The 12064-nt window shown below is 38.5% G+C and overlaps 1 protein-coding gene across 1 annotated transcript in view; it reads left to right on the top strand.

Annotated features, from left to right (window-relative positions):
* Positions 1-7621, top strand: part of GNA13 (G protein subunit alpha 13) — a 29497-nt gene extending 21876 nt beyond the window's left edge. Inside the window, exons 3-4 of the mRNA XM_081181482.1 lie at positions 1371-1421; positions 3380-7621. Of these exons, the coding sequence (XP_081037608.1) occupies positions 1371-1421; positions 3380-3955 (627 nt within the window). The 3' untranslated portion in view covers positions 3956-7621. The remainder of the gene's footprint in view (positions 1-1370; positions 1422-3379) is intronic.
* The last annotated feature ends 4443 nt before the right edge of the window (positions 7622-12064 follow it).

Raw genomic sequence — 12064 nt, 5'->3', positions numbered from 1 at the left:
AGAGAAGAGGGAGTGGCTAAAAGAGGGAAAGAGGATCTTTGAAAATCTTCCAATTGAGGATAAACATTTATACATCTAATAGATTGCATGTTTACACCACAGTAAATCTTCATGCTTACAGTTCCTCAAGATTCTTTTTTTACGTCAGGAGAATGACACGGTTATCCTTCCACAATTTGTCACTGTTCACAGTGGTTATTACATGCATCAGCCCCAGGCCCTGCAGTTGCACTAAATGCAGATTTGTTTCTTATTATGAAAACCTGATTTGACCAAATTAAAATCTAAAGCCTGAAGATATGCTGTGTGCATTTTGTGAGTACTAGCAGGATAGTAACCATAAGGGGGGCTGTGAGAAACAAGAGTGGTATGTTGATGCTTTTCTTTTTATCTTTATCATGAGTTCAATCTTAAGGACTGATGCTTCTGGAGTAGTATTCTTGTGTTCTGCTTTATTATGATATTGTGTAATAAATTATCTGGGCATATTTGTTTTATTGCTTTAAACTGCTCTGGGTTCTTTTTTGGGGGGAATATGGAATAAATGTTTTTAGATGAAACAATTTTTTTTAGATTTAAAAAGAGCATGCTTGGGCGTTTTCCGAGATTTGCAGGAAAAAAGTAAACTTTGAAAAAAGAAAACATAAGGGAACAAAAAAGCCAAACATCCAATGAGAACTGGCCAAATGATAGCCGCCCCGCCCCCCCAATGATGAGCCATCTCTGGCTTGTGCCAGCAATATTAACTTTCTGTATGCATGGAAAGGTAATTTGAAATGTTGTGCGTTTTTCAAAACACTTTTAAAAAAGATGTACTAGTTTATGGTGAATGTGGTGGGAGTTATATTCCAACATTCTCTGTTATTGGTGACTTTGCACTTCCTTGAAATTTGGGTTGCTGCTTGCTACAGCCAGTTGTATTTATTGAAATAGAATCTCATGTGCATGTAACTCATATGAATGTCAATGTATCAATCTTCCCCCTTTAAACAGATGAGCAGCAAATTTGTGCAGACAAATTATGCAGAAGTTCAGAAATCATTGTCACACTTGGAGTCATTTCCCCATCTTTACCTCCTCGTAAGCAAAATTTCTAAACAGTTACCTTGCACACCCTGATACCATGTACATTGGTCCCAATCCAGGACTGTTCAGAATGCTTAAATTCCCTGGAATCAATCTGCTTTGCCCTATGATAGATTGTGGCCATTGATTTGATGCAAGTCCCACAGATCTTGGTGGCATTTGTTTTCAAGCAAGTGTGTTTAGGAATGGGGTGCAATATACCTGCTTTATCTAATTTGCATTAGATAGTTGTATTCATATATTACCTATGAAAAGCAATTAACTGTACAATTCCTTCATTTTAGGGGGAATCTGTGAAATATTTTCTGGATAACTTGGATAAACTTGGAGAACAAGTAAGTTTAACTTCATTGATTTTTAAAGCAGTCTGGTATGTTTGGAATGTTTTTACTTATTTTACAGCTTGTAACAGTTGAAAGTTAATTTATATTACAAATTAAAAGTGAGAAAACATGCCAACAAACTGCTTATGTGGTGTTTGTGTTCAGTAGTCATTGGCATCCTCTACTAAGCTTCCTCCATTGACTCAGAGTGCTATGGTTGATGCTAATAGTGTTTTTTGTCTGCTCAAATTGCATGTTGCCCAGTTCTTGGGAAGCTCTAACACAGTAAAGCGGATAACAGCGTCTTCAGGGCCACAGTTTCCATCAGGATTATAGAATTGTTTATAAACTCCAAAGGCATACAAAAAAGGTGGAAGCTAACACAGGCCTTGGCTTAGTGTTATGAGCAAACCAGTGCTCACGGTTTGTTTTATCTCTAAACATTAATGGGTAAGCAAGGAGCAAAGCCTGACTTCTGTTTATGATTTGTTTGGAGAGAAACAAACTACCAGTGCAGGTTTGCATGGTAACACTAAGCCTAGGTTTCATGGTTTGTTTTTCACATCTCTAGGCTGGCTGGAACAATGAAGCAGGAGCAATTTGAGCAGTGTGCTTTAGAACGTTGCTTATTCACGGCAAGCCGTGGCTTATTGCAGGGGTAGGCAACCTAAGGCCCGGGGGCCGGATGCGGCCCAATCGCCTTCTGAATCTCGCCTTCTGATGGACCAGGAATCAGCATGTTTTTACATGAGTGGAATGTGTCCTTTTATTTAAAATGCATCTCTGGGTTATTTGTGGGGCATAGGAATTCGTTCATTTTTTTCTTCAAAATATAGTCTGGCCCACCACATGGTCTGAGGGACGGTGGACCGGCCCACGGCTGAAAAAGGTTGCTGACCCCTGACTTACTGCTTACCATGATGTGCAAATTGAGCCATAATCACTTTTCAGCCGGACTGTTCTGTTTTAAGTTGAGTTGGTTAATCTTGTATAGCGGGAGTGAGCCTGTTGAATTGGGCTTTAGGCCCCAGCAGCAGCGAAGTCGTGAGAAGCGTCTGGGGAAGGAGGAAAAGCTCCCAGCATTTCTCAATCTATCTTGCCTTCACATCAAGCAGCACACGCCTTTCTTCAGCTCCCGTGTTTGTCTTCCACATTCTTCTGCTTGTTAAGCAGCATTATTCTGGGCTTAGGTGTCCGCTTCTGAAAGATAAAGATCCTAAACTTGAACTACATTATCCAGAGAAGAAATGGCATTGCAAATCTGCATAGCCAAAAAGATTGAAAAGTAGCAAGCTGTGTCCTCTTCTGTCCATAAAACTCTTCTGTATTTCTTTTCTTGATTAGAACAAATCAACTAGGATATGTTAGCATTTTAATTCTGCTTTGCAGAAAATGCTCCTGTTAGAAATCTTCAAGATGACAAGGTATAATTTGATCAATCTCCACAGGGAATAATTATATTTTTCTCTCAAGTGCATTGCAGGGGGTTGAAGTAGGTGACCCTGAGGGTCCTTTCCAACTTTAAATTCTATGATTTTAAGTTGGGGGGGGGGCTTTATTTAATGTTCAGACACACTATTAGTTACTTAATAATACAGCTAACTTTGCAGGATGTTAGAAATTAAGTAAGTGCTTTCCTGAATAAAACACAATTATAGAAAATGGTTCCCTTCTCTCCCTGCCCCCAATAAACCATATATTTGTCACTGAAAACTGTTTAATCAATTAAATGAGATAAACTTAGAATGGTATCATTCTCATTATACTTTTGGCACTGTATCATACACGCAACTACTGAGTTATTTTTTAAAAAACAAAAACAAAAACATTTAGATAACAAAGGATGATAAAATCTTTTCTGTTTCAAACATTCCAGGGCAGTTCATTTTAATGTTCAGTACCATTCACAGCACCTTAATTAACTTTGGCTTTTGTTTGTTTGTTTGTTTGTTTGTTTGTTTGTTTCTTAGGACTATCTTCCCTCCCAGCAAGATATTCTACTGGCACGAAGACCTACAAAAGGGATTCATGAGTATGATTTTGAGATTAAAAATGTTCCCTTCAAGATGGTTGATGTAGGTGGCCAAAGGTCAGAGCGAAAACGTTGGTTTGAATGCTTTGACAGCGTCACTTCTATATTGTTCCTGGTTTCATCGAGTGAATTCGACCAGGTACTTATGGAGGATCGACTAACAAATCGCCTTACAGAATCTCTGAACATTTTTGAAACTATAGTCAACAACCGGGTTTTCAGCAATGTCTCCATAATCCTCTTCCTAAACAAGACAGACTTACTTGAGGAAAAAGTGCAAAAAGTGAGCATCAAAGACTATTTCCCAGAGTTTGAAGGGGATCCCCACAACTTAACAGACGTCCAAAAATTCCTGGTGGATTGTTTTCGCACGAAACGCCGGGACCAGCAGCAGCAGAAGCCCTTGTACAACCACTTCACCACTGCTATTAATACAGAAAATATCCGCCTGGTATTCCGTGATGTAAAGGATACCATCCTTCATGACAACCTCAAGCAACTCATGCTACAGTGATGCGCAGCAACAACAAAAAACTTTGATTTGTGTTAATAGTTTACAGCAGGAGTTGGAAAAAGGTCTTGTCCGACCTCACGATGTGTGGGGTAAAGCTGCTGCTGTTCCAGTTAATTGCCAACTTCTCTCAAAATTCAGGCTTAAATCTTTTCCGCTATATCTCGTGTCTTGAAAGAGTTTTCATTTCTTAACAGACCTCAACTTTTTTAAAGCTAACTCACAAGTTTTAACCTCTTCCCTCTTTTCAGCCTGACGAAGCCTGTACTCCAATAACAAGTAACTTGTAGACATGCAGTTTAAAGAATTTACTTCGGAAACTTGATTAAGTTTAAAAAGCAGTTTTGGCATGTGAAAGGGCTATAGAAGAGATTTGTATAACTCTGGACTGCTCTCCAAGCTTGGCCAACCACCACCGTCAGTTCTTTGTGGCAAATAGCTCCACCCTGTCAAATAATTAAGCTGTCTTTGAAGTTTACAAATGCATTTTTGCTTCCATGCCAATATAGGATGTTCGCCAAATGGTACCAGAAAGGAGGTCCGCTACCCGGGAATTTTTTAATCAAAAATAATCATGCAAAGGGACTTCTGATCTTAATTGGTCATTGTTAGATCATGTGGTTTGACAAAAAAATCTATGCTTTAAGTTTGGAACTAACTAGCTTAAATCACACAGCTGTTTGCAGCTTTAGATGTCTGCCAGTTGCTGTGAATTAACTGTTTTAAGAATGTTCCTTGAGGATTGTTGTTGTTGTTCAGTTAGCTCATACATTATGGTTTGGATGATGGAGGAAACCAAGCGAGAGATTTGTTTCTGTTAAGCAGCAGCAGTGTTTATAGATGTCAGGTGCATCTATAGTGTTGACAATACTGAGAATGCACATAACTGTATTAACATACAGGACTGAATATTATATTGCTGGCCAAAAAGGCAGAAAGTGATTATCAAAAATTATAAGGGAACTGAATGCCATATTGAAAGACAGTGACATTTTAAAAGGCCTCCACTTTCCACCTCACTTGCTGCAGACCTCAATAACTCAGCCTTGTAAGCACCTCATTCACTGAAAACACAACAGTTTTGTGGAACTAACTGCCTTTTTTCATCTCAATTCTGAGGAGGCTAGTGACATTTTTGATTTCTCAGGTGTTGGTTTAAAAGCCCATATGCTACTAGTTACTCTGGATTTCCAAGTTAACTGTAAACATAACTTTATGCTATGCTTTAAAGGGAACATCTACAAAAGCAATGGATACTTATGCCTGTTCTAACGCTTTACTCTCATAAATGTTTTAATGGTTAACATGATCAGAGATTAGCAGCACAGTTCCCCCTTTTTTTGTTACACAGGCCAAATTTGATGCATTGCTATTGTAATTCCGTAATCTTTGTGGAAGGAAGTCAGTCAGCAAAATCCATAGGTTTGAAACCAATTTAGTTTTGCTGCCTAGATCCAGGTAACTTGAGAGCTCGTGCCAATTAAGTGCTTTAATAGAACAGGCTCAGTGTGGAATAGTGAGCCTATTACAGCATCAGAAAACACTGTTAATTGATGCAGAATCCTTTAACCTAAAGTGCCTCTTAATTTCTTTTCCTTGCGGTGGCCTTAACACAAATGCCAATGTTTCAGATCGTGGCCTTTTGTGGGGTGGGGACTCCATTGCCAGGTTAAACTTAGCTACAGCACAGAGATGTTGCATATTTGCTAGAAAATACTAAAAATAAAAATGAAACCACCCACTCAGATATTCTGAAGTGTAACATTATAAGTGCAGGTGTTCTGAGGATAATATTTCTCCCACTCCTGTATTCTTTCAGGAGTCAATCAAAATCGGTATGCAAAGCGCTTTTTGCTAGTCTTCTAAGTAATATATAGTTAAGGGCAGTATTTGTTTTTAAATGTGTTAACAAATCATGTGGAACTACAAGCAAATAGGAAGAAACAAAATGGTTTCATTGGTTCAGTTTTATAATATTGCTAATGGGTATAGTTTTTAAAGTGTGTGGTGCACAAATTTTCCATTGTACTCCAGAAGAATTGCTAGAAGTGGAGAGATTTGGAGTATTTGGATTTTTTAACCAAAAGGAGACATTTGGGGGTGGGCTGCAAATTTAATTAAGGGAACTGGGGAGGAGAGGGGTGGTCCTTTCCCCGCTGGCAGCTTTCCCACTCAGTCTCACACATACACAGCTGCTTTTCCTCCACAGCTTGGTGGTGGGGGTGTCATTTTGATAGGAAAATCAGCTAGAGGGAAAAGAGTGAAGCAGCTCCTGGCTATTCATCCGCTTAACCTTTCATGGCAACTTCAAAAAAAGTCATGGGAAAGATACACATAACTGCGTGTCATGTTGGTAGAACCTTACTTTTTCTCAAGTGTCGCTTAACAAAATGCTTCCAAAATGCTTCTGCAAATTCCGGGATTTGTATTCAAGTAAAATTAGGGGTTTATTTTCATTCTAACCTCGGTGGAATAAACATGGAGTGATCTTGCATATAATATTTTAAGACTGTAACAAAATTCAGCATTTTAAAGTCTGAAATAAAACATTTAATGTCAAAATTCTTTTAAAAATTCAGTAGAAAAATTAAGGCAACTGATCTTTTTAAACAACAAAAAACCAGTCTTAACTTTAGCCTCATGCCTTATTTTGGAGTAGCACTGTATAAACAGCCACTTTTCAAAGCTTAAGGAACCCTCTTTTCTCACTGAAGTGCCGGATGGGACTACTGCTGCCCCACTCTCAGGCTTCTTGAAAAGTTCACTGCAGTGTGGGAGAGCAGTTTGAAAAACCCAAAAACTAGAGGGAGACTTTGAAAACAGCCTTTGAAGACAAGGTGATGGTTGCACACTCTCAAGATGCTTTTCACTTAAACCAAATGTGATTTTCTTGTAAGATTATTTGGAAACTTATCTTAAGAAGAAGCCTAGGTTGAATCCAGACTTGGTCATAGTTGGAAAATTATGGGGCTCTTCCCATAATGATTTCAGTGGATCTGTTCTAAGCATGACTAAGTCCACATCCAATTCATTGGCAGCAAATTCTTGCTTGAGCCCCTGATTAGATTTTCTTTGTGCTAGAGTCAACTGCACAAAGACCAGGTTTTTTTAATAGGCCTTTTTCTGGTACCACAACAAAGACATCCCTAAGACCAGACTTGTAAAGATGACACAGCATTGTAATACTGCCATTTCTTTTATCTTGTACTTGAAAGCAAATTGCCACTTACTTAAAACTGCTTTCTCATTCTTCAAGAACATTGAGAGCTTACATTCTAGAAACCTTTTCTCTAAAAATATATTTGGTAACAACCTCACATAATATTTATCTAATGAAACCAGGATTTGTATTAGCTTTGTATAAATGTGGGGTGTTTTGTGGCTTTACATTTTTTTTATATTTGTAACTTTTGTAACTTTCCAGGGACTAAGAGAATCTGCTACTTTGTAAAAAAAAAAAAAAATCCCTCTTGCCTTAGTTCAGCATCAGCAATAAATTATTTCTAAAGGTCTTAAAGGCATAATTTTAAAATGGTTCGGTTACTAATAGACAAAAGCCTCTTTGAGATTTACGTTGCTCTCTGTACATACATTGCAGGTGTTCCAACTATTAATATTTGCCTTATGTAAATTACTGACGGTAAATAAACAATATACATCCTCACTGTGCATATGGAGTTTGTATCTTTGTGTATATTAGATTGAGGTTTTATATCTTGCTGGCAATGCAGCCAGATTTTGACAACTGCCTGTCTTTGAAACATTTAAATTCTAACGTATGTGGAACTTAATTGTATTTTGTGGGTTTGCGTTGTCTTCTCTAGCTGCAAAGTAAGCAACTCTGTGCATTCTTGACATTGGAAAAATAAGTGCCATTTTAGAGTTTTGACACACCCAAGTGTCCAAAAGTTAAGCGAAACGTTTACTAAACATTGAATCTCATCCTATACAATTCTGGAAAAGAATTCAAAGAAGAGAAACAAAAATATCAAGGGTTGGAAGCTCCTCTATGTTGAAATACAGAATTTTGGTGTAATTTGGAATTTCTTTGGAAGAGGAGGAGAATAGTGGGAAGAGTAAAAGCATAGAGAGTGAAGTGAGGGCTTGCCAAGGCTGGAACGTTGAAAAGAATTCTGGTTGTATTAGTCCTAGGTTTTATATTCTGCAGTCCAAGGCATTTTGTAGGCATGACTACTAACTCAATTATTTCACATTTCACATGTCACTAGCAGTACAGTCCTAACCTTGATAACTTGTAAGTAATTCCTATTTAAGTTTTATTCTACATAGGATTGCAGCATGTAGTAGTTATTCTCAGACATGTGCTGGTGTCACGTTGCCCAAAACAAACAAGTATTTAGAAGCAGAGCTTGATCCTTGCCTATAAAAGGAAAACTTTCAGATGGCAGTCTGCACAATAGTATTAGCATGTTGACTTAGCAGAGTAATAGAGCTACTTAGAAACCAATAGGTCAGTGTTAGGAAAGAGCTTTATGGTCTCGCTTTAAGGGATACATCCATGTGACTTGATTTGAAGTTTGTTCTTTTCCCCAAGAAGCCCTCTATATGTGGAGTGAAATTTCTCAAGCCTTCCTTCCTCTGAAAGTAGTTTTAAGGTTGCACAATGAGCAGAAAAAAGTGGAAGAGCAATCCTTTTGTGACGTTTTGCTAAACACTCACTGAGTGGCCTCATTGTGATAGTGCATTCCTAATTCCGGTCAGGATTATCAGAGCTGAAATGAAGTTTCAACTTGTGTGTTTGTGTGTGTGTGTGTGTGCTTGTTTTAATTAATACCTCTTCTATACACAGTCCAAGATGGCATTTGTTGTTGTTTAGTCGTTTAGTCGTGTCCGACTCTTCGTGACCTCATGGACCAGAGCACGCCAGGCACTTCTGTCTTCCACTGCCTCCCGCAGTTTGGTCAAACTCATGCTGGTAGCTTCAAGAACACTATCCAACCATCTCGCCCGCTGTCATCCCCTTCTCCTTGTGCCCTCCATCTTTCCCACCATCAGGGTCTTTTCCAGGGAGTCTTATCTTCTCATGAGGTGGCCACAGTATTGGAGTCTCAGCTTCAGGCCTGTTGTCTTTGCCTATGGAGTTTTCTTGGCAGGGATACTGGAGTGGCTTGCTGGTTCCTGCTCCAGATGGATCACGTTTGGTCAAAACTCTCCACTATGACCTGTCCATCTTGGGTGCCCTGCACGGCATAGTTCATAGCTTCTCTGAGTTATTCAAGCCCCTTCGCCACGGCAACGCAGTGATCCATGAAGGGGTAGTTGGCATTTAAGCATTCGCAAATCTAGAAAATAAATGATCCATGTAGTGTTTTGGACATGCAATTGTGTGGAATTAACACAACCAGCCAAATCATTCAGAATTCAAATCTCCTGGGTGGCAGAGGCAAAAGGAAGGAAAGAAGCATCCCTTTTTCCTTGGGTGCAGTTGCAAGAAAAGCCCACTGGATCAGGCCAGTGGCCCATCTAGTCCAGCCTCTTTTTCTCACAATGGCCAACCAGATGTCTATGGGAAACCTGCAAGCAGGAACTGAGTGCAAGAGCTCTCTCCCTGCCTGTAGTTTCCAGCAACTGGTATTTAGAAGAATACAGCCTCCAACCACAGGAGTCCTTTTTACCCAGACATAACCTCATTAGGAATTGCAGAAGAGCACTTTAGTTTTCCAGCTACCCTAGGCTAAAGCAAGTGAGACATTTTGGCTGCATCCAATGAGTGTGCCTCCACTAATATTAAGGCTCTTTGATGCAGCAGTGCCTTGTCAGTGGAATAGGTATTGAGGTGATATTCCTATATCATGTGGCATGCTGCTCTGAAGGGTTGGGCAGATTTATAAAGATGGCAAAATCATTTAAAACCACATTGATCCCTGTTCTGGTGATGCAAAACTTAACTGGATATTTATATTGCCTTTCAGGGCCATGAAACACCTTGAGGGGTGTCTGACATCACGGGAGGGCTGTGGTTCAGTTGCAGAGCACTCCAGGTGGGGCTGGGAAGGCCTGTCTGAAATCCTGGAGAGGTGCTGCCTATCATTAGAAAATACTGAGCTAAATTGATTTGTAAAAACCTGTTGCCTTTGTTCTATCTACTGGAGCACAGGGACAGATTTGGAAGCCTTTTAGCTATTCATCAAAACACAGCTTCAACCTAGTTAAGAGGCAGAAGGAACACCAGTAAATATAAACTTTACAAAACTAGTAAGAGTCTCAGGTGGTGATTTTCAGATGGTGTTGCTTGCTTTTCTATCTATATGCCAATATCAAGCAAGTCTGCTCACTTTTTAAACTTTAAAAATAAGGTTTGATATTTAATTTTGACTCTCCCCTCTACTAAAAAAAGAACATTATTACCCCTATTTTCTGTTTCCTTGTTCCCTGAACACATTCTACTTCACTATTTTATCTGATGTATGCATTCAAGACTTAGTTGGTACAGTTCATTCTTTTATCTCCAGGAATTCCAGAAACTAAATGTATCTAAAATGTGCAAAAGGCAAAGGCACATTTCATCATTTTATTTATTTACTTTAAAGTGAAATGTTACTGTGATAAAATCTTCCCCTCTCTGAGTATGTGTCACAGGAAATATTTTTTAAAAAAGAAAGGCTTCTCTATAATACACACAGAACACGTTTCTGAGCACATCAAATATTTGATTCAATTGTATTGTCACAGTATTGCATTTCCAAAAAAAATTGCATGCTGTACTGCTGTTAGAAATAAACAATGTTGTCCTGATTTCGTAATAGCAGTAGAACTTAAAATTTAAAAATATTCTCAAAAATATGGCTACTTAATTTACATTAAATTTGAGTTTACTATAAAGTTTTAGAGAATTATGTAAAAAAGAAAAATGGAGTACTCTTGCGTACTCTTTTGTCTTGCAGTGTTTGAAAATGGGGTTGACACAAAATATCCTATAGATCCAGTGTAATCCAATTACTTAGCCCAAATAAACTGACATTGGCACACCTAGAAACACAATATGCTATTTAGACAATAGTGTAAGCTGCACACTCTTATTGTGAATTTGAGACACAGTATTACTGTTGGGGTGTGTCTAAGCAAGAGGATTTTCTGCTACAGGAAATCAGATAAGGAAGTGGTGTTCATTTGTACAAAAGCTTGTACCTCCTCCGTAAAACCCTTTGCACAACTGGACTGGACAGAAGTGTGTCTCTGCAATTGTTTCTCTTTCATTCATTACACAAACCTTTTTTAAAAAATTGCTTAATTCAGAACATTATGCTAACACCAAACTAATTTCTTTTGTAGAAGCTAAACTTGGCTTTGCTATCTCAGAATCTACCTATTTGACAATTGTTTCTTGATACCCCCTCTGCAGTTTTTCAGCGTACCATCATACATATTTAGGATATGTTGCTGAAATTCTATTTTTTTAATAGAAGAAAAGCTAAAGCCCAAATTTGATAATTGGTTCATATATGTGGGAACTGCACATGCTGCAACGTGTATACAGTGGAGAACAAAGCTAGGATGCAACAAGAATATATACTGTATAATAAAGTGGAAATGAAATTGAAAGGTAGAGAGCTTTTTTCTTGACCGATGATAAAGTGTAACTTTATTCTTCCTGAATAAGGTAAGACCCATCCCAGAGCATCAATTCATTCACACACTCTTATTCTGTACAATCTTGCAGCTGGGACAACAGGAAATAGCTATTTTTCATTTAGTACACACCCTTCCCCAGCATTGCCCTATTGTTCGTATTCTGCACTAATGAAATCAGAATACTTGTCATTGTTTGGTTCTGCAATAAAAGTAACATAATAGAGAAATCTAAAAATCTAAATCTAAAATCTATACTTGATATACTAATCTCCTAAAACTCACATCAAGTTAGAAAAGGCTCCTGTTCAAAATGAAAACCAGTCTGAAACCTTAGTTTTACACTAAAGGCATCGGGTCTCCTCACGTGATGTTCTGGGCTGGACTCATAGCATAATATACATATTACTTTGCCCTACTGTATATTCCAGTGCTTCTTTTCAAGAGATCCTGCACGGGAACCTGCCTGGTTGCCCTATGACCAGGTTGGCAGCAAGAGCCATGGGAGTAGCTGGAGGGGGG

This window comes from Podarcis bocagei, assembly GCF_964188305.1.
Source record: "Podarcis bocagei genome assembly, chromosome: 2".
In the NCBI taxonomy this organism is placed as follows: domain Eukaryota; kingdom Metazoa; phylum Chordata; class Lepidosauria; order Squamata; family Lacertidae; genus Podarcis; species Podarcis bocagei.
Note: the sequence above shows the minus strand (reverse complement) of the source record. Positions and strands in the feature narration are given on the sequence as shown.